Source organism: Elephas maximus, chromosome 15, assembly GCF_024166365.1.
Source record: "Elephas maximus indicus isolate mEleMax1 chromosome 15, mEleMax1 primary haplotype, whole genome shotgun sequence".
In the NCBI taxonomy this organism is placed as follows: Eukaryota; Metazoa; Chordata; class Mammalia; order Proboscidea; family Elephantidae; genus Elephas; species Elephas maximus.
Genome location: NC_064833.1, coordinates 35,460,079 through 35,483,951, shown reverse-complemented (window position 1 = coordinate 35,483,951; position 23,873 = coordinate 35,460,079). Strand labels below are relative to the sequence as shown.

At 35.0% G+C, this 23,873-nt stretch overlaps 1 protein-coding gene across 12 annotated transcripts in view; it reads left to right on the top strand.

Annotated features, from left to right (window-relative positions):
- OXR1 (oxidation resistance 1) overlaps positions 1–23,873 on the top strand; it is a 488,381-nt gene that overhangs the window by 441,762 nt on the left and 22,746 nt on the right. For 10 of the 12 annotated variants that reach the window (XM_049854295.1, XM_049854290.1, XM_049854289.1 and 7 more), the window contains 4 exons: positions 4,793–4,977; positions 8,118–8,884; positions 14,785–14,953; positions 20,878–21,040. In XM_049854295.1, the coding sequence (XP_049710252.1) occupies positions 4,793–4,977; positions 8,118–8,884; positions 14,785–14,953; positions 20,878–21,040 (1,284 nt within the window). Of the gene's footprint in view, positions 1–4,792; positions 4,978–8,117; positions 8,885–14,784; positions 14,954–20,877; positions 21,041–22,029; positions 23,475–23,873 lie in introns of those variants that run through there. The other 2 variants (XM_049854299.1, XM_049854300.1) reach the window with 2 other exon arrangements.

The following is a 23,873-nucleotide window of genomic DNA, read 5'->3' as shown; positions in this document are numbered from 1 at the left end:
TGCTTTTACTGTGTTTATTGACATGGCTAGGTATAACTCTACCATCTTGCTATTTGTTCCATCTGTTCTTTTTCTGTTTTTATGCCTTTTTTTTACACTGAGTATTTTTTATGATTTCATATTATGTCCTTTGTTGGCTTATCAGCATTAACACTTTGTTATTTTAGTGATTGTTTTAGGATTTATAGCATTTATCTTTAATAAATCATAGTCTCACTTTAGTATTATACCACTTCACGTATAAGAACCTTACGGTAGTATATTTTAATTTTCCCTTCCCAGATTTTATGATATTGTTATACCTTTTACTTCTACAAATGTTATAATCTCCAAAATACATTGTTATCATTTTTTCTTTAAACAAAATCTCTTCCCCCATCTCCAACAATGGGTGGGAGAGGGATGCTGGTGAGGAGTGAGCTTCTTGGATCAGGTGGACACTTGAGACTATGTTGGCATCTCCACCCTGGAGGGGAGATGAGAAGGGTAGAGGGGGTTAGAAGCTGGCAAAATGGACATGAAAAGAGAGAGTGGAGGGAGAGAGCGGGCTGTCTCATTAGGGGGAGAGCAATAGGGAGTATGTAGCAAGGTGTATATCAGTTTTTGTGTGAGAGACTGACTTGATTTGTAAACTTTCACTTAAAGCACAATAAAAATTAAAAAAAAAAAACTCCTCCCCCTTTTTTTTATTGTGGTAAATATATAGGTAACAAAACATTTGCCATTTAAACAATCTTTACATGTACAGTTCAGTGACATTAATTATGTTCATCAGGTTAGAACTGACAGTAACACTAAAGAGAAAATGTTGCTTAAAGTTTCTGAAGACCATGCAGATGAAGGAGGTACTTGAATTTCTCGAGATTTTTTTGAAACTGATTTTATGTGGAAATAATGTTTCTCATGGTCAACTCTTGATTTATGGAGAATGGCATCTGACAGAATACCTCAAAAAACCCTGGCTATATAGAGTCCTCGATTATCAAGGGGAGGAAAGGAAGCAAGGGTACACAAGTGCATCTTTTCAGTAGTGGAGCAGAGGAGTGGATTCCTGAAAAGTAACGTTAGGACATTGATTACTCTGATGTTAAGTTGTAGGGCTTCAAGCCCATTCTAATCCAGGAAGTAGAAGCATAATTTTGAGAGGCTTTTCAAATGACTTACATAGTTACACTACTAAAATTATAGCATTAATAATGTATATAGAGAGTTAAAAAGATTATCATTATATCTGGGCCTTCTCAGTAATTGTTACTAGGTACTTTCGAGTTGATACATAACTAGTAATCGTAGCCTTTGTGAAACTCTTCCAAAGTAATATATAATAAGTAATGCTAGGGTAACGAACCAATGAACGAGTATCTGTTTCTTGGATTATCGCTGGTAATGTTCCCTACAACATACCTCTTCTTGACATGAGTTGGCATGTGCTCCAGAAATATAAACTAATGTAGATGTATATGAATCTAATTAAAATATTAAGAAGATGAATAGTTTGGCTTATATAAAGTTATTCCTTATTTAGGTGGTCCATGATCTGGACTAAAAGAGGTGCTATTCAGAATTTCAGATCGATTCTATTTCCCTCGCCAAAATGCGTGCACGCATGCATCAACACACACACACACACACACACACACACACAGTCATTCTCTCTGATCTTGTATGCAGTTACTATAAATGATAAACATTTTTTATCATCTTGAATATCTACAATACCTTTTCTCACTTGTGAACAGATGACCATTTTTGGTAGAATTTTTTCTTTTCCTTTCTACTTGATCATTTAAAAGGTTAGTGTCTGTAATAGCTTATGTCTTATGTTCTTAAAATTAAGTAAGTATATCTGTCACACAACTTTTGCTAATTTGACTTCTTACAGCTATACAACCTATTGAAAGCAATTACATGAATCGGCTGTGCAACCCTACTCTTATTCAATACAATAACTCCATGCTGCATAAGGAATAGTCCCCCTTTGCCTCTCCCTCCTGCCCCTGGTAACCACAAAAAAAATTTTTTTTTTTATATGTTTGCCTGTTATTATCTTTTGATATAAGTGAAGTCATATTTGTCCTTTTGTGATTGACTTATTTCATTGAGTATAATCTCTTTAAGCTCCATCCATGTTGTAACATGCAAGACTTCATTTCTCTTTCTGGCTGAGTAGCATTCCATTGTAGTATGTACAACATTTTGTTTATCTATTCATCCATTGATGATCATTTAGGTTGTTTCCACCTTTTGGCTATTGTGAATAACACTGCAGTGAACATTGGTGTACATATGTCTGTTTGCATCACTGTTTTCAAGTTCCTTGGGTATATTCCTAGCAGTAGAATCCCTGGGTCATATGGTAGTTCTTGGAGCCCTAGTGACACAGTGGTTAAACACTTGGCTGATAAACAAAAGGTTGGTGGTACAAAACGAACTACCAGCCACTCCGTGGGAGAAAGATGTGGCAGTCTGCTTCTGTAAAGATTACAGCCTTGGAAACACTATGGGGCAGTTCCGCTCTGTCCTATAGGGTCTCCTTTAGCCAGAATTGACTCAATGGTGGGTTTAAGGTAGCTGTTTTTTAGTTTTTTGAAGAACCGCTATATTGTTCTTCATGATGGCTGTATACATTTTGCATTCTCACGAGCAATAGACAAGGTCACAGATTTCCCCACATCCTTGACAACATTTGCTATTTTCTTTTTTTTTTAGCCATCCTGACACTGCTTATGTAGAACCAAACACTTCACAGGATTTGGTTTCTTAGTTTGGAGGTTTAGGGTCATGATTTCATGGGACATCCCAATTAATTGGTCTAATACTGTGTTTAGTGCTTCTGTTCTGTCTCCTAGTTTATTGCATAGTGTCTGGGGTCTTAAAAGCTTACAAACAGCCATCAGGGTACAACAATTGATCTTTATTGACCTGGAGGAACAGAGGAAGAAGGAGAGTCAGGTATACAAATAAGAAATGGAATATGTGACTAATTGCCTCCATGAAAAACTCCTTCCTTTGCTACAAGATCAGAAGAACTGGATGATGCCCAGCTACCATTACTCAGTGTTTTGATCAAAGATCCTATAGAAGAATTCTATCAAAAGGAAGAAAATATAGAACAGAATTTCAAATTCTCATGGACTCCAGAGTTCTGGAGCCATGGAGACTGCATTAACCCTGAAACCACTGCTAAAACCAAACCAAAAATGTCCCCTGAAGCCTTCTTAAAACGAAACAGTAATTTAGCTTAACTGATAAAGAATGCCTGCCTTGAGCATTGTGCTCTTTTAAGAACTATCTATACGGAATCCAATTGACAACAGCAACTTGAAAGATAGTAACCTCAGGGGGGCAATAAGTTTATGTTTATAGGGGAGAAACAATTCGGTAAAGGAGGGTGAGAATGGTTACACAACTTGAAGAATGTAATCAATATCCTGAGCTGTACATGTAGAAGTTGTTGAATTGATGTATGTTCTGCTGTGTATTGTCATCAACAACAAAAAATAAATTGTGAAGAGATATCCCCAATTAAGAAAATAAGAAGTTAGGTAAATTTATAGAGCATAATGTAGACTTGGAAGGAGGGTGTGATACCAAATTAAGCAGGATTTAATTTTTTCCTTAATAGCTTCAGAAAAAGGACAGCACAATTTCAAAGTAACTATTTGGTCCATTTTAAGAGTCCTGCCTACTTTTAATATTTACACTTACAGACTACAGTGGAATGGGAGCCACAAAATGGGATGAAGGAATGTTTGGCACTTGATTCGGAGAGACTGTAGTTTGTGGTGTGAATGGGGAGGGGTTATAGTCAGAAGCACAGACTCCCTGGCATTTGAATCCTCAGCTACTTACTAGCTGTGTCACTTATCATGGAAAATACTACAATTTCCCTAGCCTCTCTCTGCCTTAGTTTTCCCATCTATAAGCTGGAGGTAATACTCATCTCAGAGCTGTGACTGCCGAGATCAAGAACAGCAGTAGTGGATGTAAAGCATGATACGTAAGAATCAATAAATATTAGCTAATATTAGTGGGATTGGCTATCTGTGGACCTTAGTTTGCTCATTTGTAAAATAAGAGGGTCAGACTGTTAGGATTTGTTTCTCTGTGAGCATGTATTTAAAATTTCACAACTTTTCATGGTGAAATTCAAAACGATAATCGTGTACCTTAGAGATCATCCAACCAATCTTCCAAATTTTACAGATGAAGAAATTGAGGCCGGAGGCTTTGCTTGCTCAAGGGCACATGGTAGGGTAATAGCAGAATCAACTGAAAGTGGAAACTTTTTATTTATTTGTGTTTTGTATTTTAGATCTTTTAAAGGTATAGTCTTTTCCTTTTGTGATAGATTCAGTTATCAGTACATTTATTGAGCCTTTATACATGAAACTATACTTGCATATAGTGAGGAACAACACATTATACAAATTTATGTAAAAAACGTGGCCTTTGCCTTGCAGGACTTTACAATCCCTTCATATCTTACTGAAGTTATTTTCGAAGTACAACTCAGTATTTTACTGAGGCTGCAAATTTGAATTCCAGACTTGATGTTTTTAGGACAAATATGATATTCTTTGTACTCTGCCTCAGCTAAAGAGGAGAATTTACTGAAGAAATTTGGGTTTTAATTAAAAACATTTTCATGAGAGTATCGTAGTGCTCGAATGTACTACTTTTGTATATATTTAGTGGCCTGACATCAGAAGAAAGTTAGTGAAGGTAGCTGAAATACTTTTTGAAAATTTAAACTTTGAAGATTAAACACTATTTTCTTTTTTCACCTTAGGGCACCGTCAGTGGTGTGCTGCTAGTTACACCAAATAATATAATGTTCGATCCACATAAAACTGACCCCTTGGTTCAAGAAAATGGCTGTGAGGAATATGGCATCATGTGTCCAATGGAAGAGGTGATGTCAGCTGCAATGTACAGAGAAATTTTGGATAGCAAAATAAAGGAGTCCCTACCCATGTAAGAGTGGTATTTATGCTCATTTGCAATTTTATTTCATCTAGATAATTGACCCTGGTCTAATGCTCTTAAATATTCTTTATTAGTATTACTAGAGCCACTTTTCATTTTACCAGTTCTAAAACAAAAGTATATGTAGTATTTAAAATATTATTCTTAATATGCCTAGAACAGTTAACAGTTGTTTTAGATTTGTATTTGTATATTTGGCCAGAGAACCAGATATTTGAAAAGGAACCTATAGAACTCATTTAATTCACCATTTACCAGCCCTTTTTATCCCCACACACCATCCAAATTCTAAATTACCTCTATGAGTGTCATCGTCAAGGGTAGTTTTCAAATTTTCCTTGGAAGTGCTTGAAGAGTTTGGTATGAGATTTGGGGGAGGCCACTTGAGCAAAGACCTGACATTGCTATACCCAGAGCAACTTGGTTTTATTTATTGATTTATATATTTGCACTCTTCTCCAACAGAGAAGTAAAAGCTATAGGGGAAAATAACAGAAGTTATATGAATGTAAGGACTCACCTTTGGAATATACTGATCAGGGAATTTGTGTGATGCTGATAGAGGAGGTGTGAGATTGCATGTCAGACACAACTTGAAAGTAATATGACTGACCAAAGTAATGACCAGAGAGAAAAAGGAGGAATGAGAAATAAAAGGAGCAGAGATGGAAGCTAGGTGTATAAAAAAAGGTATCAGGACAAGTAGAAGGGAAGAAAATTGATGTGTATAGAAATGAATCCCCCCATCCCTCCATACATGACCTTGTCAGCAGTGTAGAAACTGGCTTTACTTTAATAATGATGTTATTAATGTAAATGATGGTGGCTGTTTGTTTTTAAACTCTTAAGGGCTAGAACTACGTACAAAGGAAAAGAGCACGTTATTTTTTGTTTCTGAGGCAGACTACTACATGAGTTGTTAGTATACCTGTGCTAGACTAAAATCCCTTATTCAGACAGTCTCCATTATGCCTTACACCCAAAAGAGATTATTTTGGGTTGGTAAACTGATCTTTAGAGGTACAAATGATTCCTAAGAAGTGTCATTAATCCCTACTTTTTATAGGTCATCATGTCCTCTTCAGCAGATTTCGGATTATTAGGTGTGAGAGGAATGAATTATTGGGAGGAATGAAGATTAGATTAAAAGAGGAAGATGCATATGTACATGTGTGTGTATGTGTATGTATATATGTATGTAGATATATATGTATATGTGTGTATGTATATGTATACACACACACAAATTTAGTCTTCAAGAGCTAGTTTAAAAACAAATAGCCACCGTCATTATCCCTGCGGGCTATAAATATCATTATCAGTTAAAGTAAAGCCAGTTTCTAAACTGCTGACAAAGTCATGCATGGAGGGATAGGGGGATTCATATCTATTGCATATCAATTTTCATCCTTTCTACTTCCTTCCTTCCTATTTATTTTTTCTTACCTACCTACCTGCCTGTCTGTCTAATCTATCTAGTGTTTGGTGAGATTCACTCTCCACTGTTCCACTTTCCCATTGTACTGTGATACTTTGGGGTTCTCTTACTCGGAGACATCTGTAAGTATTCTGCATGGATACTCTAGAACTCCTCTTGCAAATCACTGTGTTATCATTTAGATTGTTGCCTGGAAAGACCACCAAATACTTTTTTTAATTCCTTAAAAAGATATATCTTTGAATCTTGCCTTATCAGTTGATAAAAACAAATACTTGGCACTAAATCAAATAAATAAAGCAAGTGATTTTGCTGAGTGATGTCATGTATGGCTAAAATAAGTTATGAGATTTGATTGGTTTTCTTTCATATTGCTTGGAAGGTTAGCTTCAGAGGTATTGTCCTGCTACTGTATTGAACAGTAGCAGCATCTTTGGCATAAATTAGTTTTTAACCTTTCAGTATGTTAACTCTGAAGGGTAAAACACTTATCAAAATAAATAACCTTCTTTTTAGGTTTGCTGACTGTATCTCTTACTTTAGGGTCTTAGGAAGAAAATCTGTTGGATACAGCTTCTCAAAACTTTCCCCAAGTTCCAAGATCCTATGCATGCAGTTTGAGTGAACCACCAGTAGATGACACTATTGGCATGTTTAATAGCATAAATCAGATGCCAGTGTTTCTTAAAACGAATCAGATTCACATGAGCCAGAGATAAGAATGAGACTCCAACTAATTATTTTTTAAAAAATTAATTTTACTTATCCTAGTTATAAAAATTATACATCCTTGTAATAGGAAATTTGAAAAATACCATAATTAGAACAAGAGGAAAAGAGTTACCTACCTTCACCATCCAGAAACGGCCAGTTATTCTTGGATTGTCTTACTTCCCAGTCTTTCTTTACTAAGCATGTTTTTACATGGTTCATATTGCATAGGCATAAATATTATTACTTTTTTCCCACTAAGAACTCATAGAATTTCCATTTGTCACAAACTATTTGCAAGCATCATTTTAAATTGTTGACTTATATAGTATGGATGTTTGCATTACCTCTTTCCAGAACTTAAACTATCTAACTTTTGACTATTAGTGCTTAAATGTAAAGTGCCATTAAACATGGAAATCTAGATCCAGTTATGACCCAGCTTAAACTCTTTGGCTGAACAAGCTCTCTTAGTACTGTTACTAAGAGTTGTTGTTAGTAGTTTGGAGAGTTCTCCTATTAAGTACTTTGCTCCAGTTCCATTCACTTTGGTTTCAAGCATTGCATTTGAACCATATATTTTAATCTTTCTTTGGATGCAAGTAAGAACTGTGTAGCCAGCATTTTTTTTTTTTTTTTTAGGAAATTTAAATAAAACTTTTACCTCAGCTTATTATTTATAATCAATTAATGAATAAATTTTAGTTAGATTATAGCTTCACTCAGAACTTACTTCATCCAATTCTCTGCAGGTAGAATACCTACAAGGAAATCTTACAGGGCTATTTTCCAGATCTCATGCGATCGATGCACACCATTTGGTCTATATGACTAGTCAGGCTTTTGTTGCAGTGTTAAGAGATGTGCGCTATATCCCTTTAGAAAAGCTTTTTTAATAAATTTAGTTTTATTAAGTTTGTGGAAAATGAAATGCTATAATTTTAAAAGTCTAATAAATTTTATTTTTGTTTACTGACAGAGAGATAGAACAGTTATCAGTAAGAGACTTCTGCCATTTAAAGAAAACGACAAGAAGTAACCCTGAGGAAATAGACTCAAGAGTCCGTGAGGTAGGAAATGATAGTGCCAGCACTGCCCCCCGAAGCACTGAGGAATCTTTTTCTGAAGATGTGTTCACAGAATCAGAGCTCTCTCCTATACGAGAGGAGCTGATCTCCTCAGTAGAGCCACAGCAAGATCAGTCTTCTGGGGCGTCGTCAGAATCTGTGCAAACTGTCAGTCAGACTGGAACAGAATGTGTGGCAGTCATATCAGAGTCTGAGAGTATCCCTGGTCACTTAAAATTCAACAATGGACATTCTACAAATGAAGTTGGGACTCCATCTCATCAAAGTGATGTAAATAATGTTGAAATGGCCATAAAGGAAGGAGATCAGGTTACAGATAAAGGTCAAGAGATACCAGGTCCTAAAGAGCAAAGCACAAATATAAAAGGTAATGGAGACCAGAATTTTCTTCTTGCTGATAGTTCACTACACCAGGGAGATGGTGAAAAAGAAAGTATGCCTTATGCGGAAGTAACAGAGTTTAAACAAAAGCAAACTGTCAACAAAGGAAAACTGGCAAAGGAGCAAAACCGGGACTCAGAGACAGAGGTAGAAGAGCTGCGCAAACTCTGGAAAACCCATACTATGCAACAAACTAAACAACAAAGGGATAATATTCAACAAGTGTCACAAAAAGAAATTAAACATAAAATACCAGCTGCTGATGGACATGTAGAAGGTAAGTGTTAAGGAGTATATGAAGGAAGCTCATCCTATTGCATATTATTTCATTTCTCACTGACTGAAAACCTGCTGTATGTTAGGCCACTCTGTAATCAAGTGGCCCTTAACTGGTGTGTTACCATGGATACGTATATTTAGTCTCTGGGTCTACTGCCTTTTCCTTGCTTATCCCACATTACGCATGTTGAGCACCTTTTCTACCATGTTTGTTCCCCATTCACTGTATTTTATCATTAAACAATTTGTTTCTTGAAAGTACGTACGAGTTCGGTAATACCTTTGATTTTTCACTTTCTCTTTTAGTTTTTGGTATGTTACCTCATGAAGTCTTTTTTCATTTTATATATATAATAGCTTAATTGTGCTGTTCTAATTGCCAAACTTGTATTTGTAGTACATTTGAATCCCATCTGTTTTTAAAAGTGTAATTACACATAAAAATCAATTTCGGAAATTCTTCGAAATGTCCAAAAGTTCTGTCATCTCCCATGAAATGTTTTTCTTTTAACACAACACTCAGGATTAAAAAAAAACACCATTTTCTCTTTCATTTTTTTGTGTACTATTTAATTATGAAAATTACAATAATAGTCTTTGATTTCTAATATGCATTGCTTCTGCTTGGTACATTATGGGTTAAGTGGGGTATAACTTGGGTAGTATTTCTGAGGTTACTTCTGCTGGAATACTGATTCCAGATTAATCCAATTTACATTATTATGGAAAATTTCAAATATATACATAAGTAGAAAGAAGAGTGTAATGAATTACAGATAATAATTTTTTTATCATAATCATAACAGCATTGTTAACATCTAAAATAGTGGTTCTCAAACTTTTTCAATTTCTAAAAATGATCAAGGATCCCACAGAACTTTTATTTATGGTATTGTGTATTGAGATTTTACTCTTTTAGTAATATAAAGCTAAGAATTTTTTTCTAAACATACAAGTACACAGTTCATTACCTGTCAGAGAAGTGATATCTCATCACACATCATGTAACCACTGCTGTACTCTAACAAAACAAAGAGAATGAAAAAAGCAAGTAATTATTATTTAGACAAGTCAACTAAGGTATTATGGATTTATACCTGACTTAATTAAAATGTGTGTCAAGATGAAAAGTTTATCAACGATTAGCTTTCATTACTTTTATTAAGTCATCTAATTATTCAGTGACAAATTACTGATGAAATACTAGATTTTAATTTAGTAAAGAACTCTTTTCAAGTTTCTGCTCATTCATATCTCCTCTGAAACTTTCTCAAACGTAAACTTTTCAGTTTTTTCATTGCCTCTCATGTATATTTTTAAAAATTTTATGTTCCCTTTCTAGACTGTAAGGTCCTTGATAGTGGAAACCATTTTTTATCTGTAAGTGTCTAGCAGGGGACCTGGGTCTATTCTTGAACAAAATGTTTATTTACTCAGACACACTTCTCGATTTTCTTCCTTCCTCACTTGTTACTTTTTCTCAACTCCTTTGCTGGTTTTTATGCAGTTTTATACTGGTGAGGACCTTCTCCTTAATCTCTTAATAATGGCGTACCCTACAGCTTAGAATTTTTTTCTATTCTTTATTCTCCGCTCTCACTATGCTCTCTTTGTTTTACTCTACTTCAATTACATTGCCCACCTTTACTTTTTCTTGACTATGCCAGGCATGCTCCCTGTTCATGAAATGTCCTCTCCTGAGACAAATGCTGGGCTAACTACCATACTGCTTTCATGTCTTTCTTAAATAATCTTAACTTCTCAATGAGGCTTACTCAGAAGCCCCTTATTTAAAAGTGCAAATTGTCCTCCCTTGCATTTCTGCAGGCAGTTTCGATACCTCTTACACTGCTATTTTTTATAGCACTATCACCTTCTAATACTTTGTATTCTTTAAATTTATCACGTTTGTAGTTTTTTTTTTTTTCCTTTCCACAATGTATGAGCTCCAAAAACAAGCATCTTTTTCTCTTTCATGTATTAATATATTACTAGTACCTGGAACAGAGCCTGGTTGATAGTAGGTGCTCATTAGATACTTGTTGAATAAATGAATCATTAATGTATGACCATCAAGAAAGCCAAGGTCAGCATTCAGAAGAAAATCAGTTGTCAGGAAGTCAATTCTGACTCATGACAACCCCATCTGTGTCACAGTGAAACTGGGTTCCATTATATTTATATAATAACATTTACCTATCTATATAAATGAGGCCCTGGTGGTACAGTGATTAAGAGCTCAAGCTGCTAACCAAAACATTGGCAGTTTGAATCCACCAGCCACTCCTTGGAAACCCTATGGGACAGTTCTATTCTGCCCTGTAGGGTGGCTGTGAGCTGGAATCGACTTGATGGCAATGGGTTTGGTTTTTTGGTTTTATCTATATCTATATGTTGATAACAAATTTATTTCAAATGATCATTAAAGAAGGCTCTACGGATCAACTACTTCAGTAGCAGTCCTCACTAGTATAAAACTGTATAAAAACCAGCAAAGGAGTTAAGAAAAAGTAACAAGTGAGGAAGGAAGAAAATCGAAAAGTGTGTCTGAGTAAATAAACATTTCGTTCAAGAACAGACCCAGGTCCTCTACTAGACACCTACAGATAAAAATCCAATGGCTGATTTTTTGGAAGTAGATCTCCAGGACTTTCTTCCCACGTGCCTCTGGGTAGACTGGAACCACCCACCTGTTAGTTAGCAGCTGAGCATGTTAACCACACCAGTCAGGGACTCCAGAGCAGCACGAGCGTTAGTGTTATTGTGGTTCAAATGAGATACAGATAGCAGCAATACATAAACTGATTGCCATACTCTAGGTTTAGGTTTGCCTCAGAATGCTTTCTCTGTAGCAACATTGTATAGCTCATAAAAGCAGTGCAGTTTTATAGAATTCTCACCCTACCTACTTCAGAGTCAGAATTTTCTGCAGTTTTTATACCAAATCACATGTCACTCTGAGTATTGAAATTCGGAACAACTTAGTCATAAATTTCAACTAACTGCTACTGAAGTAATTGATCCGTAGGGCCTTCTTTAATGATTATTTGAAATAAATTTGTTATCAACATATAAATATAGGTAAAACCAAAAAACCAAACCCTTTGCCATCAAGTCGATTCCAGCTCATAGCCATCCTACAGGACAGAATAGAACTGTCCCATAGGGTTTCCAGAGAGTGGCTGGTGGATTGGAACTGCCGATGTTTTGGTTAGCAGCTTGAGCTCTTAATTACTGTACCACCGGGCCCTCATTTATATAGATAGGTAGATGTTATTATAATATATTCAAATCATAGTGCTTATCACTTTCAGATTTCCATGTTTTAAATTCTAAAATAATATAATACTGTATGCAAATGTGGTGTAATTTTATATTGAAGGCAAAATGTAAAGCTGTTCAAAACAGCAGTTTCACGACTATGAAAGTATGGGATTCTTGCAAAGAGCTGTTTTAGAACTAAGGATCAATGTTCTTACCGCACCTCTCTGCAAAAAGAATTTCTTGTAAAGTGAGTAAGACACATGTTACCATGGTACCACAAAATGGACATTTTACTGTATGGACTTTCTCCATTATTAATATTCTTTAAAATTTTGCTTGGGATTTTTTTTTTCCTTCCTTATGAGATTAAAAAATCAATAAAAGGCATTATGTTGTATAGCAGGATAGTTTGGTGCAGAGGGCTATAAAATACTTGACCTGGCACTTCCACTTTTCATAACTGTGGATCGTCAGCAGTTTAATTAACCCATCTGAGCCTCAGTTTCTTCATTCTTCTTCTGTAAAATGAAAATTATGACACCTTTATTATTCACTTTACAGAATTGTAAGCAGTTTTTAAAGTGAAATAATTTATTAAATGAATTAAAATTCATTAAAGTAAGCCAATAATTATTATATATTAAATAAGCAGATTAAGAATATTGTCAGACATCGAGAAGCTTTCTGATTTACACTTAATTACATTCTCTATATTCAGAAATGTGTTAGGAGCAGAGTTGTCCCAGTAGGAAGGTTATTTTCAGCCCCTAAGTTTCCTTGAGAGGATGTATTTGTTTTTCTTATAGGTCGTGAGTGTGTAATTTTGATGTTATTTGTATATATCTGTGTATATATATTTATTTTTACATAAAATCAGAAAATCAGTGTTGTGTCCTGGTTTTTTGACTTAATATTTTTTTATAAACCTTTTCCCACATCTTTATAGCACTTTGAAAACATGGTTTTTAATGGCCCTATAATCAGCTGCTAACCGAAAGGTAGGCAGTTCAAACGCACTAGCTGCTTTGCAGGAGAAAGATGTGGCAGTTTCCTTCTGTAAAGATTAAAAAGATTACAGCCTTGGAAACCCTACGAGGCAGTTCTACTCTGCTCCATAGGGTTGCTGTGAGTTAGAATCAACTCTATGGCAGTGGGTTTTTGGTTATAATTTATTTAACCGTTCAAATTATTTCCCATTTGTGATGTTATAAAGAATGCTGAGTGAATATTCAAATATCTTTGACTGATCTGATGGTTGGTTGCCTTATACTTTGAAACCTTTGGTAAAGATAAAATAAGGGATTCTGTTTAATCGTACTTTAATTTCAGTAGGTTTTGTTGGGAAGGGGGATGTATGAAAGGGTCTGCGGAGGAAAAAAAAAAAAAGGAGAGGGGTCCTATTTTGACAAAATACTAAAAAAGAGAAAAAATGGTTGATATGTTTAAATAGATATCTCTGCATTGTTAACAGTTTGGTTTCTTTTTTAAAATTAAAATTAATTTTAGGTAACCGATTAATTTTAAGTCACTTGAGATTCTATAACAGGGAAATTTTCAAAGTTTTGTGATTGGTAGTGACTTTATAATGTCATAAAACTGGAATGAAAATAAAGCTGTTGAATAAATTGTGGGAATAATGGTAAAAGCTCCCTCCTTTTACCAGATCCACATACTGGGGCTCACATAGATTATGTACCTTACACTCTTAGTACGCAGAAACAAAGCCATGACTGGTACCCAGCTCTCTCAAGTGCTCTTTCTTCCAGTTTGCCATCTTCACATGCTAATTAATGTCCCGAAAACCCCTTTGCCCTTGAGTTGATTTTGACTCATAGTGACCATACAGGAAAGAGGAGAACTGCTTCATAGGGTTTCTAAGAATTGGCTGGTGAACTTGAACTGCCGACCTTTTGGTTAGCAGCCATAGCTCTTAACCACTGTGCCACCAGGGCTCCTAATTAATGTCCAGATTCCTGAATTCAACCATATTATCAGATCCTCAGTGTACCTTATGTCAGCATCTAGGGTTGGAAGAGTTAGGAGTAATATAGGCTTACTAAACAATCCAAAAAGGTAGCTGAATCTAGTGTATTGCTGACAGTTTTATCATATATTCATATACAGATAGATGGCACAGGACCAGGCAACATTTCATTCTGTTATTCATAAGGTCACGGTGTGAGTCAGAACCGACTTGACAGGACCTAACAATGACGTATATATAGATTATGAAGTAAAAAATCTATATATAAAATCTGTACATTCTCTATTAACTTTTTAGAATGACATCTAAAAAAGTTTGCAGAAAATTTAAAGGTTTTTTTTTTTTTTAATATGGTTGTGACAGATCTGATTAAAAAAATTCTGAAGCTTTTTTTCCTAGTATTACCATAATTTGACTTCAGCAGGTTGGCTCTTCTGTTAAGCTTAGTCTTGCTGTATCTGGGACTTTACCTTTGATGGAAAAAAAAAAATGCAAGTTTCTTAAGAGAATTCACTGATGTGATTGCCAGTAAATTGAGTTTTATTCTGTAATTATTTGTGAGCAGTTTGGAGATAAAACATTACATAATCTAAATTATTTAAACATGTTGCAGGAGAATTAAAGAAACACCGTTTGCTTCTCAATTCTAGGTTCTGCACTGTTAAAAGAAAAGAGAAGGCATCGATTACATAAATTCTTATGTCTCAGAGTTGGAAAACCAATGAGGAAAACATTTGTATCTCAAGCAAGTGCAACAATGCAACAGTATGCCCAGAGAGATAAGAAACATGAATATTGGTTTGCTGTACCACAAGAAAGGTAAAAAAAAAAAAAAAGGCAAAAAACTTAAAAGATCATTGAGATTTCTTAAATTAGAATTGTTTGTGTATCACTTTCCACCAGTGGCTGCGTACTTTGGTGTATGATTAAAACCTCAAATTAAACCTATTAGAAATCATTTAGCTCCTATTGTATATATACTTGTTAACTTACCCCATTTTTAATTTCATTCACCTTTTTGGTTTGATGCAAGAAGAGTGACCATGTGCCAGTTTTAGTAGTAAAGAAACTTAGTTAAAAGATCTTAGAGCAAGATGGTTCATCAAGATATTAACTGGTATGCTTCTTCCCTTGAGGCGGTAAAGATTTATAATCCATTTTTTAAAAAATTTTCTCAAATACTTATTGAATTCCTCTTATATATGTGGCACTAAATTAGAATGTGATCTTCAAATTATTTTTGTGTACCCCCTGCACAATAAAATTTTTATCATAAGCTTAAACAGTTATATAGATGTTTTCACTGTATTGAAATTTTAAGTTAAAATTGATGTATTCTTTTAAATATATCCAATGGAATCTAAACATCATTACAATTTTCCCTCTACCACTATCCTCTTAAAACTACTTGGATGCACTTTTCCTAATACTTAGAATTTACATCTTTTTTTTTTTTCTCATTGAACTTATATTTCCATTACATTTCCTCATAGAATTTCCTTAAAAGGTACTAAATTTTTATCCCTATTGTATTTCTTTGCAATGAATTATATATACATTTACATACACACACATATACATGCACACATGCAGGCACATACACACACACATATATATATATGTAGAAATTACATTTATTTTTCAATTTTCTATGACTGTTGTCAAAATAGTAAAGGGTCTAAGATTTTACCCTACTTTACCCTGCTTATAAGCTAATAAAAGTTTGCTGCATGCTCCAAAAGACAGAAGAGGCCACATAAATCAGAGACTACATCAGCCTGAGATCAGAAGAGCTAGATGGTGCCCGGCTACAACCGATGACTGCCCTGACAGGTAGCATAACAAAGAACTCCTGAGGGGGCAGGAGAGCAGTGGGATGCAGATCCCAGATTCTCATAAAAAGACCAGGCTTAATGGTCTGACTGAGACTAAAAGGACCCCGGTGGTCGTGGCCCCCAGACCTTCTGTTGGCCCGTGACAGGAACCATTCCCAAAGCCAACTCTTCAGACAGGGATTGGACTGGACAATGGGTTGGAGAGGGATGCTGGTGAGGAGTGAGCTTCTTGGATCAGGTGGACACTTGAGACCATGTTGGTGTCTCCTGCCTGGAGGGGAGATGAGAGGGTAGAGGGGGTTAGAAGCTGGCAAAATGGACACGAAAAGAGAGAGTGAAAGGAGGGAGCGGGCTGTCTCATTAGGGGGAGAGCAGTTGGGAGTATGTAGCAAGGTGTATACAAGTTTTTGTGTGAGACTGATGATTTATAAATTTTCACTTAAAGCACAATAAAAATTTAAAAAAGAATGAGAAAAAAAACACAAAGTTTGCTTCATGCTGGCAAAAACACAAGAATCATAGCAATAGCAGTAACCAAAATATTAGCATTTGTACGAGTTCTTTGAGGCCCCTGTTTCTACAGGGTAAAGTGAAGAAAGCCAGGTGGCACTGCTTTCTTCAAACAGATTTATATGAGCAAAGAGTAACATATGGAAGTTGAATATATAAAACATGAGTTGCATTTCAGAAGACTAACCCTAAGCTTAGGGAACCTGAATCTTTTATAATCGGCAGTAAGCTAAGCAGTCTTGCCCTTTACTCCAGAGGAGATACTATCCATACTTTTCAAGGCTGTTTCCTGTGCTAACATACTTGAAAAGGCAATGCTGAACAAAGGTACTTAGTGCCTTTGCTCACAAAAAAAAAAACACAAGACATGCAGAAATCCAAGAGACTCATGGAAAATTGTTTCTCAACAACCACGTGGTTTTATGTGTTAACTACATTCAGAATAAAACTTTATTTCACCACTGCAATTTTTATTAATGAACAATTGATCAAAGCAACATATTATAAATTGTCATAATTCTTATACATAAAAAGTAAAATTTCATAGGAAATGCATGTCTTAATGAGACAGATGGGCTTTTCCCCTTCGATTAGTTTATGTATCCACTGGTGAATATTATTTATTGAAAGGGTGAGATAAAATTCAGCATCAGTTCTTCCTCTCCAATTTTTCTTACAAGTACTGATAAGCTTTGTTCACATAAAAAAGTAAACGAGAGTGAAAAGCATTTTCTTATTATATTATCACTCAATTTTTTAAATTTAATCTCAAGTTTATGTTTATATTCCAAACATGTTTCTATTTACATTCCCAAAATCACTAAATCATCTTTCATCAAAAATTCTTTTCAGTGAATATCAGTGAACAACTTCATTAGGCATTCCTTCAGTTTTGTAGGAATCAGTGAATTAGAGACCACTGGTATGCAAAAGGACTTATTACCCAGTCTTTAGAGTCATTCACTTTTTTAACAACAACTTTTGATACCCTGGGAATTTTTATACTTTTAAGGCATAAACCATTGTGAAATCCTGGACTGGTGAGGATATGCCCTTCTTTCCTAAATGGAAGTACTTTTTGAAGTTGAAAACAGAGAACAGAAAATCTTTATGATATCTTCACCATACTGTTCTCAAGCAGATTAATATGAGCAAAGAGTAACATATGGAAGTTGAATATACAGAAGTTAATTCTCTTAGAAAGTCTATATATGTCACTGTGAAGACATACAGTAATAAAAGTTCCTCTCCCACTCCCAAGCTAATATACAGTAGAATGTGTGCATTCAACAAAATATGATGAGAGTAATAAAAAAGTATAGTATGTTTTGCATAATTTATGTATACCTAAAAGGGAGGAAAGAGATAATTATAATTTTACCTTGAACAGAATTCAGATTTGCCAGTGATGTGCAGATGACTACCATGAAAAGTGTAACAATATTATATCTTTAAAACTAACATAAGGATTTAATTTTCCTTATTACTGTTAGCTTAATTTTAATTTTTACAGGAATATCCTATTTTAACATTGTCCCTACACTTTGGCTTATGTTCATTAAAATTAACTTGATTAGGATTCTGAATTTTATGGCACACATGTGACTTAGGAAAATTGCTATTTTGACAATGACAAAGCACCTGAAAAATAAACTTTAACACCCTTTTAATAAGTTAGCTCTCGTATAAGGGATGATATTTTCTTTTTTTTAAAATCATTAGATTGGAAATATAATTTACAGATCTATTATTCTTGATTGGTATATTTAGCTGAGAGATTTATAATCAGTTTTCAGCTATTCATACTATAAAAGCCAATACAGATATTTGAAATATGTTCCTGACCTCAAATATGTTTATCAGTAAAGCAAACATAGGCTTTACTACAGTCAAGAAAAGATTAAAAAGAGACCGAAGAGATCTTGAAAGATTAGGTCATCTGTCCCTGAACCAATAATTCACTGTGTGTTCCTGGTATCCTCGTTTAAAAGTTTAGCATGTGCGTTTACATTCCTTTGTAAAAGTTCTATGCAATGCCCAGGTTTCAAATATGCATCTGGTAATTTGTTTATCTGTATTTTAGATTATTAGGTCATTGTGTGAATAAGGTCAAAGTTGTGAATTCAAGTTTCCTTCCCATTACTAGGTTTTCTAAAGAGAAAAAATTACCATAGACAGCACCTGAGATAATCAAAATCATGCCAAGGAAAATCTTGATACAGCTCTCTCAGAATAACTCATCAGAACACTGCCAAATAAATTTAATGTCTTCCTGATAGCAGGCCTTTGTTATCGTTTTATATAAAACAGTATCTTTTCTATATATTTTAAGTTTTCAAGTTTTTTGTATGGCCTCACTTATGTAAAAAGACAAGAAAAGGGAAATGTATAGAGACCAAAGTTTATTAGTGGTTACCAGGGGCGGGGGGTTAACAGTGATGGAAAAATTGCATTGGTTAAGGGTAAGGCTGCTCAGCTGATTATTGTAATTACTGCCAATAAGTTGTACACCTGCAAAAAAACTGAACTGACAAAAGCTGTATGATCCAAGCCAAAAACTCGTTGCTGTCGAATCAATTCTGAAAACAATGACAAAATTAAAAAAAGCTGCTGAGGCTGCTTATGTACAACCAAATGCCTCATGGGATCTGATTCTTTGGTTTGGAGTTTTAGTGTCATGGTTTTGTAAGGCATCCCAGTTAACTGGCCTAATGTATGTGTTTAGTGCTTTTGTTTTATGTCTCAGTTCGTTGCATAGTTGCCTGGGGTCTTAAAAACTTGCAAGCAGCCATATAAGGCAGGATAATTAATCTCTATTTGCCTGGAACAACAGAGAAAGAAGGAGAGTCAGGAATGGGAGGAACATATAGAATGTGTAGCTAATTGCCTCCAAGAACAACTGCCTCCTTTGCCATGAGACCAGAAGAGCTGGATGGTGCCCAGCAGCAATTACTGAACATTTTGATCAAAGATTCCATAGAAGGATCCTGAGCAAAAAAAAAAAAGGGGGGGGGAGGGGAATATAGAACAGAATTGCAAATTTTCATAGTTTCCGGACTTTCTAGACCCTTGGGGGCTGGATGAACCCCTGGAAGTATTACCCTGAGATAATCTTTAAAACTTAAATCAAAAATATCCCCTGAGAAGGACAATACTCAATACACGGAAGGTCAGCTCAACTGGACTGGACCAAAAGCAAAGAAGTTTCTGGGATAAACTGAATGCTTCAAAGGTCAGCGGAACAAGGGCAGGGGTTTGGGGACTATGGCTTAAGGGGACTTCTAAGTCAATTGGCAAAATAATACTATTATGAAAACATTCTGCATCCCACTTTGAAATGTGGTGTCTGGGGTCTTAAATGCTAACAAGCGGCCATCTAAGATGCATCAATTCATCTCAACCCACCTGGATCAAAAGAGAATGAAGAACACCAAGGTCACACGATAACTATGAGCACAAGAGACAGAAAGGGCCACATGAACCTGAGACTTACATCATCCTGAGACCAGAAGAACTAGATGGTGCCCGGCCACAACCAATGACTGCCCTGACAGGGAGCACAACAGAGAACCCCTGAGGGAGCAGGAGATCAGTGGGATGCAGACCCCAAATTCTCATAAAAAGACCAGACTTAATGGTCTGACTGAGACTAGAGGAATCCTGGCAGTCATGGTCCCCAAACCTTCTGTTGGCCCAGGACAGGAACCATTCCCTAAGACAACTCATCAGACATGGAAGGGACTGGACAATGGGTTGGAGAGAGATGCTGACGAAGAGTGAGCTACTTGTATCAGGTGGACACTTGAGACTGTGTTGGCATCTCCTGTCTGGAGGAGAGATAGGAGGGTAGAGAGGGTTAGAAACTGGCAAAATTGTCACAAAAGGAAAGACTGGAAGGGCTGACTCATTAGGGGGAGAGTAAGTGGGAGTATGGAGTAAGGTGTATATAAGCTTATATGTGACAGACTGACTTGATTTGTAAATGTTCACTTAAAGCTCAATAAAAATTATTAAAAAAAAAAAAATATCCCCTGAAGTTTAGCTTAACTAGTAATTAAGGTCTGCCTTGAGCATTATGTACTTTTAAGTACTATCTATATGAGGTCAAAGTGACAACAACAACTGGAAGATTAGATAGAAACCTTGGTGGGGGGGCAGTGAGTTTATGTAAATGGGGGAGGAGGGTGAGATGGTTACACAGCTCGAAGAATGTAATCAGTGTCACTGAACTGTACATATAGAAACTTTTGAACTGGGGTATGTTTTGCTATGTATATTCTCAACAACAAAATAAAATAAATTCTTCAGGTTTTATCAAGATATTTACAAATATAAATTTTAATTCTTGCTAACAATACAGAATACTGGTCTGTTATTAACAGTCATTCACTCTAACAGGACAGACCACTTGTATGCCTTCTTTATTCAGTGGAGTCCAGAAATATATGCTGAAGATACTGGTGAATATACTAAAGAACCTGGATTTATAGTAGTAAAAAAGATTGAAGAATCTGAAACAAATGAGGATTCTTCTAATGAAGCGGCAGCCAAAGAATGGGAGGTAAGGGGAAAAAGACTAAGATTTCATTCATCTTTTTACTTTGTAGGAATTTATAGCTTTGGGGTAATGCAAGTACAAGTGATCTTTTCTCAAAAGGATAATTTTTTTTAAAAGGTTCAGGTTCCCTGTCCAGGTATATATATATATATGTTTTTATTGAATGAATTTGAGCAATAATTTTGGTTAGTAATGTTTATCATTCTACTTTTGCTTTAAAATATAGGAAAAGCAGCCTATTGGTACTAAAAAGACTTAATGCCACTGGTTAAGCCTTTGGCTACCAACCAAAAGGTCATCAGTTTGATGCCACCAGCCGCTTCTTGGAGACTGTATGGGGGGCAGTTCTGCTCTGTCCTATAGGGTTGCTATGAGTCGGAATTGACTCGACAGCAGCGGGCTTGGTGTTTTTGGTTTTATTGTGTGTTCTTTAGGATATTTAGTTCAGGAAACAGTAACATTTTGTCAAAGAAGAAAATAATATTAATCACTATTATGCTAGTTTTCATAAAATATTTATTTCATTTCTGATGCATTTTAATTGATTCTACATGGAGGAGTTATACCAGTCATTTAACATATCCATGCAAATTGGCATTCCTTTTCTAAGACCCAAGCACGCTCTTAATGTGGTCTTAGCAATAATAATGTTAGAGAAATTAGCTAATGCCATTTTCATGAAGCAGTAAAAATTGTATGTGCTCTTTTTTAACCCCTTTTAGATTTATCTTTTAAGATGGTGTATAAAATTGTGTATTCTTTGGCTATCTTGTCGGATTGGTAGGATGACAGTGTCTGTTTTTGGCGGTGGTTGTTGTTGCCTGGATTAATCTCTTCTTGATGCATCAAAAATACAGAGCAGATGCTAAAATGTGATAATAAATGGAATTAATTTTTGTTATCTCCATTTGTTAATATTTGTGGTTGTTTCAATGATGTGAATATATTATCTGTGTATTTAACACGTATGATGATTGAAGGTATACATGGCATGTCTTTTGTTTCATATGTGAACCTGATTTTGAATGTGTTTAATTTCATTCTGCATAGTGTATACAGCATTATTTCTACTGTAATGCTAATGAAGAAAAAAAAGGGAGAGAGATAACATTACTGAGTACTTAGAAAGTTTCAGTCTTATTTCATATTTAAACCAGCATTATTATTCTTCATACCAGTTTTATTCACAACAGCTGAAAACTGGAAGCAACTCGAATGCTCATTATCAGGAGAACGAATAAATTTTGATGTATTCATAAAATCAGCTATCATATATCACTAAAAAAAATGTCTACCGGTACAGGCAGCAACATGGATGAATCTCACAGATAGTACATTCATTACTAAGAAAAGAGTATATACTGTACAAGTCCATTTACATGAAGTTCAGAACAGCAAAACTAATTCAAAGTCTGCCAGACTCGTGCTTGCTGGGGGCTCATGGAGTGCCTAAGGGGCAGGAGATAACCTTGTAGAACACTTAGTCTTAATCTGGGTGGTGGTTACATGGGTGATTACATATGTAAAAAAATGAACTGTATATTTAAGATTAATAATTTAATTAATTTTATCATTAATTAATTAGCAGTTAAATAGTCCAAGTGATCAAAGATGTGTGCCTGTACTAAAGCATTTCTTTGGTTAGACTATGCATACTACTGGTTAATAGCATATACAGGTATAGTGAATATAAGTACTTTTTCAAGAAAGTAGGTGTTAGAAAATGCAGATGGTTGTGTAACTGGAAGGAGTTTTCAGGTCACTTTGAATATTTGCTTAAATTTTATTTGTAATAGATTGGATTGGATTAGTGTTTATATAGTTCTGTATAATCTGAAGGTTGAAGGGTCCTCATAGGACATGCTATTGCTTAAAAGATGCTCACATAAAAGATGAAATTTTACAGGATTCTTAGATGTAAATAATAATTTTATGGCAGAGCAAACAAATTAATTGAAATCATTTGTGTTCTTCGGAAGAGGCTCTGAAAACAATACTGAGTACTTTTTTTGTGTGACTAAATTACCTTTAGCATGTTTCTTAATGTACTAATGTTTGGAAATACATGCTCTGTGTCTTTAAACTTTAGAGCCCTTTCTTTGCATATTTGGGTACTGTGCAACCAAACTTAAGCATGGGAGAAACCCTTTCCACCCTCCCCAGCTTTGCATTCTCCACTCAGGGCTATCTTTGCAATGGATACTACCTTGTGATTAGCTCTGTGTCTTGTCAATCAAGTCTTTGTCTCTAGCAAACTGTTTTGTCACTGTAGTAGTGCTCTTGTGCTGGAAATTTATCTTTGATAGAGGAAGATGCTTTTGAAAACAGTTCTTACACGATTTGATGAAACTTAATTTGTCCAAGAAAGGATATGTCTCGTCTCTGGTATGGGAAAAAAGGGAGAAGACACCAACGAATTAATCATAAATACACTCTGGTAAACCTTAGCCAGTTATTTAAATTTATGTATTTATTAGTCTTTTTATGATGACATTATATAAAATTCTCCAATTTCTAAAAGTTTAAGCATAGAAAATATTTCTAGAACACAAAATTATATAATAATTGCAAAAATATATCTTTAAATTATTTTTGCTAGTTCCAAAATTTTCAAAAAAGGAAATGTAATAAGGGACTGCAGTTTTGTTTTGTTAAAGTGTTTTGGTTTTCCTGTTCTACACCAACAGGAAAATACCAAATCTTTATTGCTGCCTTAATGTTTTTATTTAAGCTTAATTTATAGGAAAGCATTTAGAGGTTTTTCTTCTGAAATGGAAATTTCAATTTAATTTTACTCTTTACATTTATTTTTTTTGCATATTTAAAAAAAGTCTTG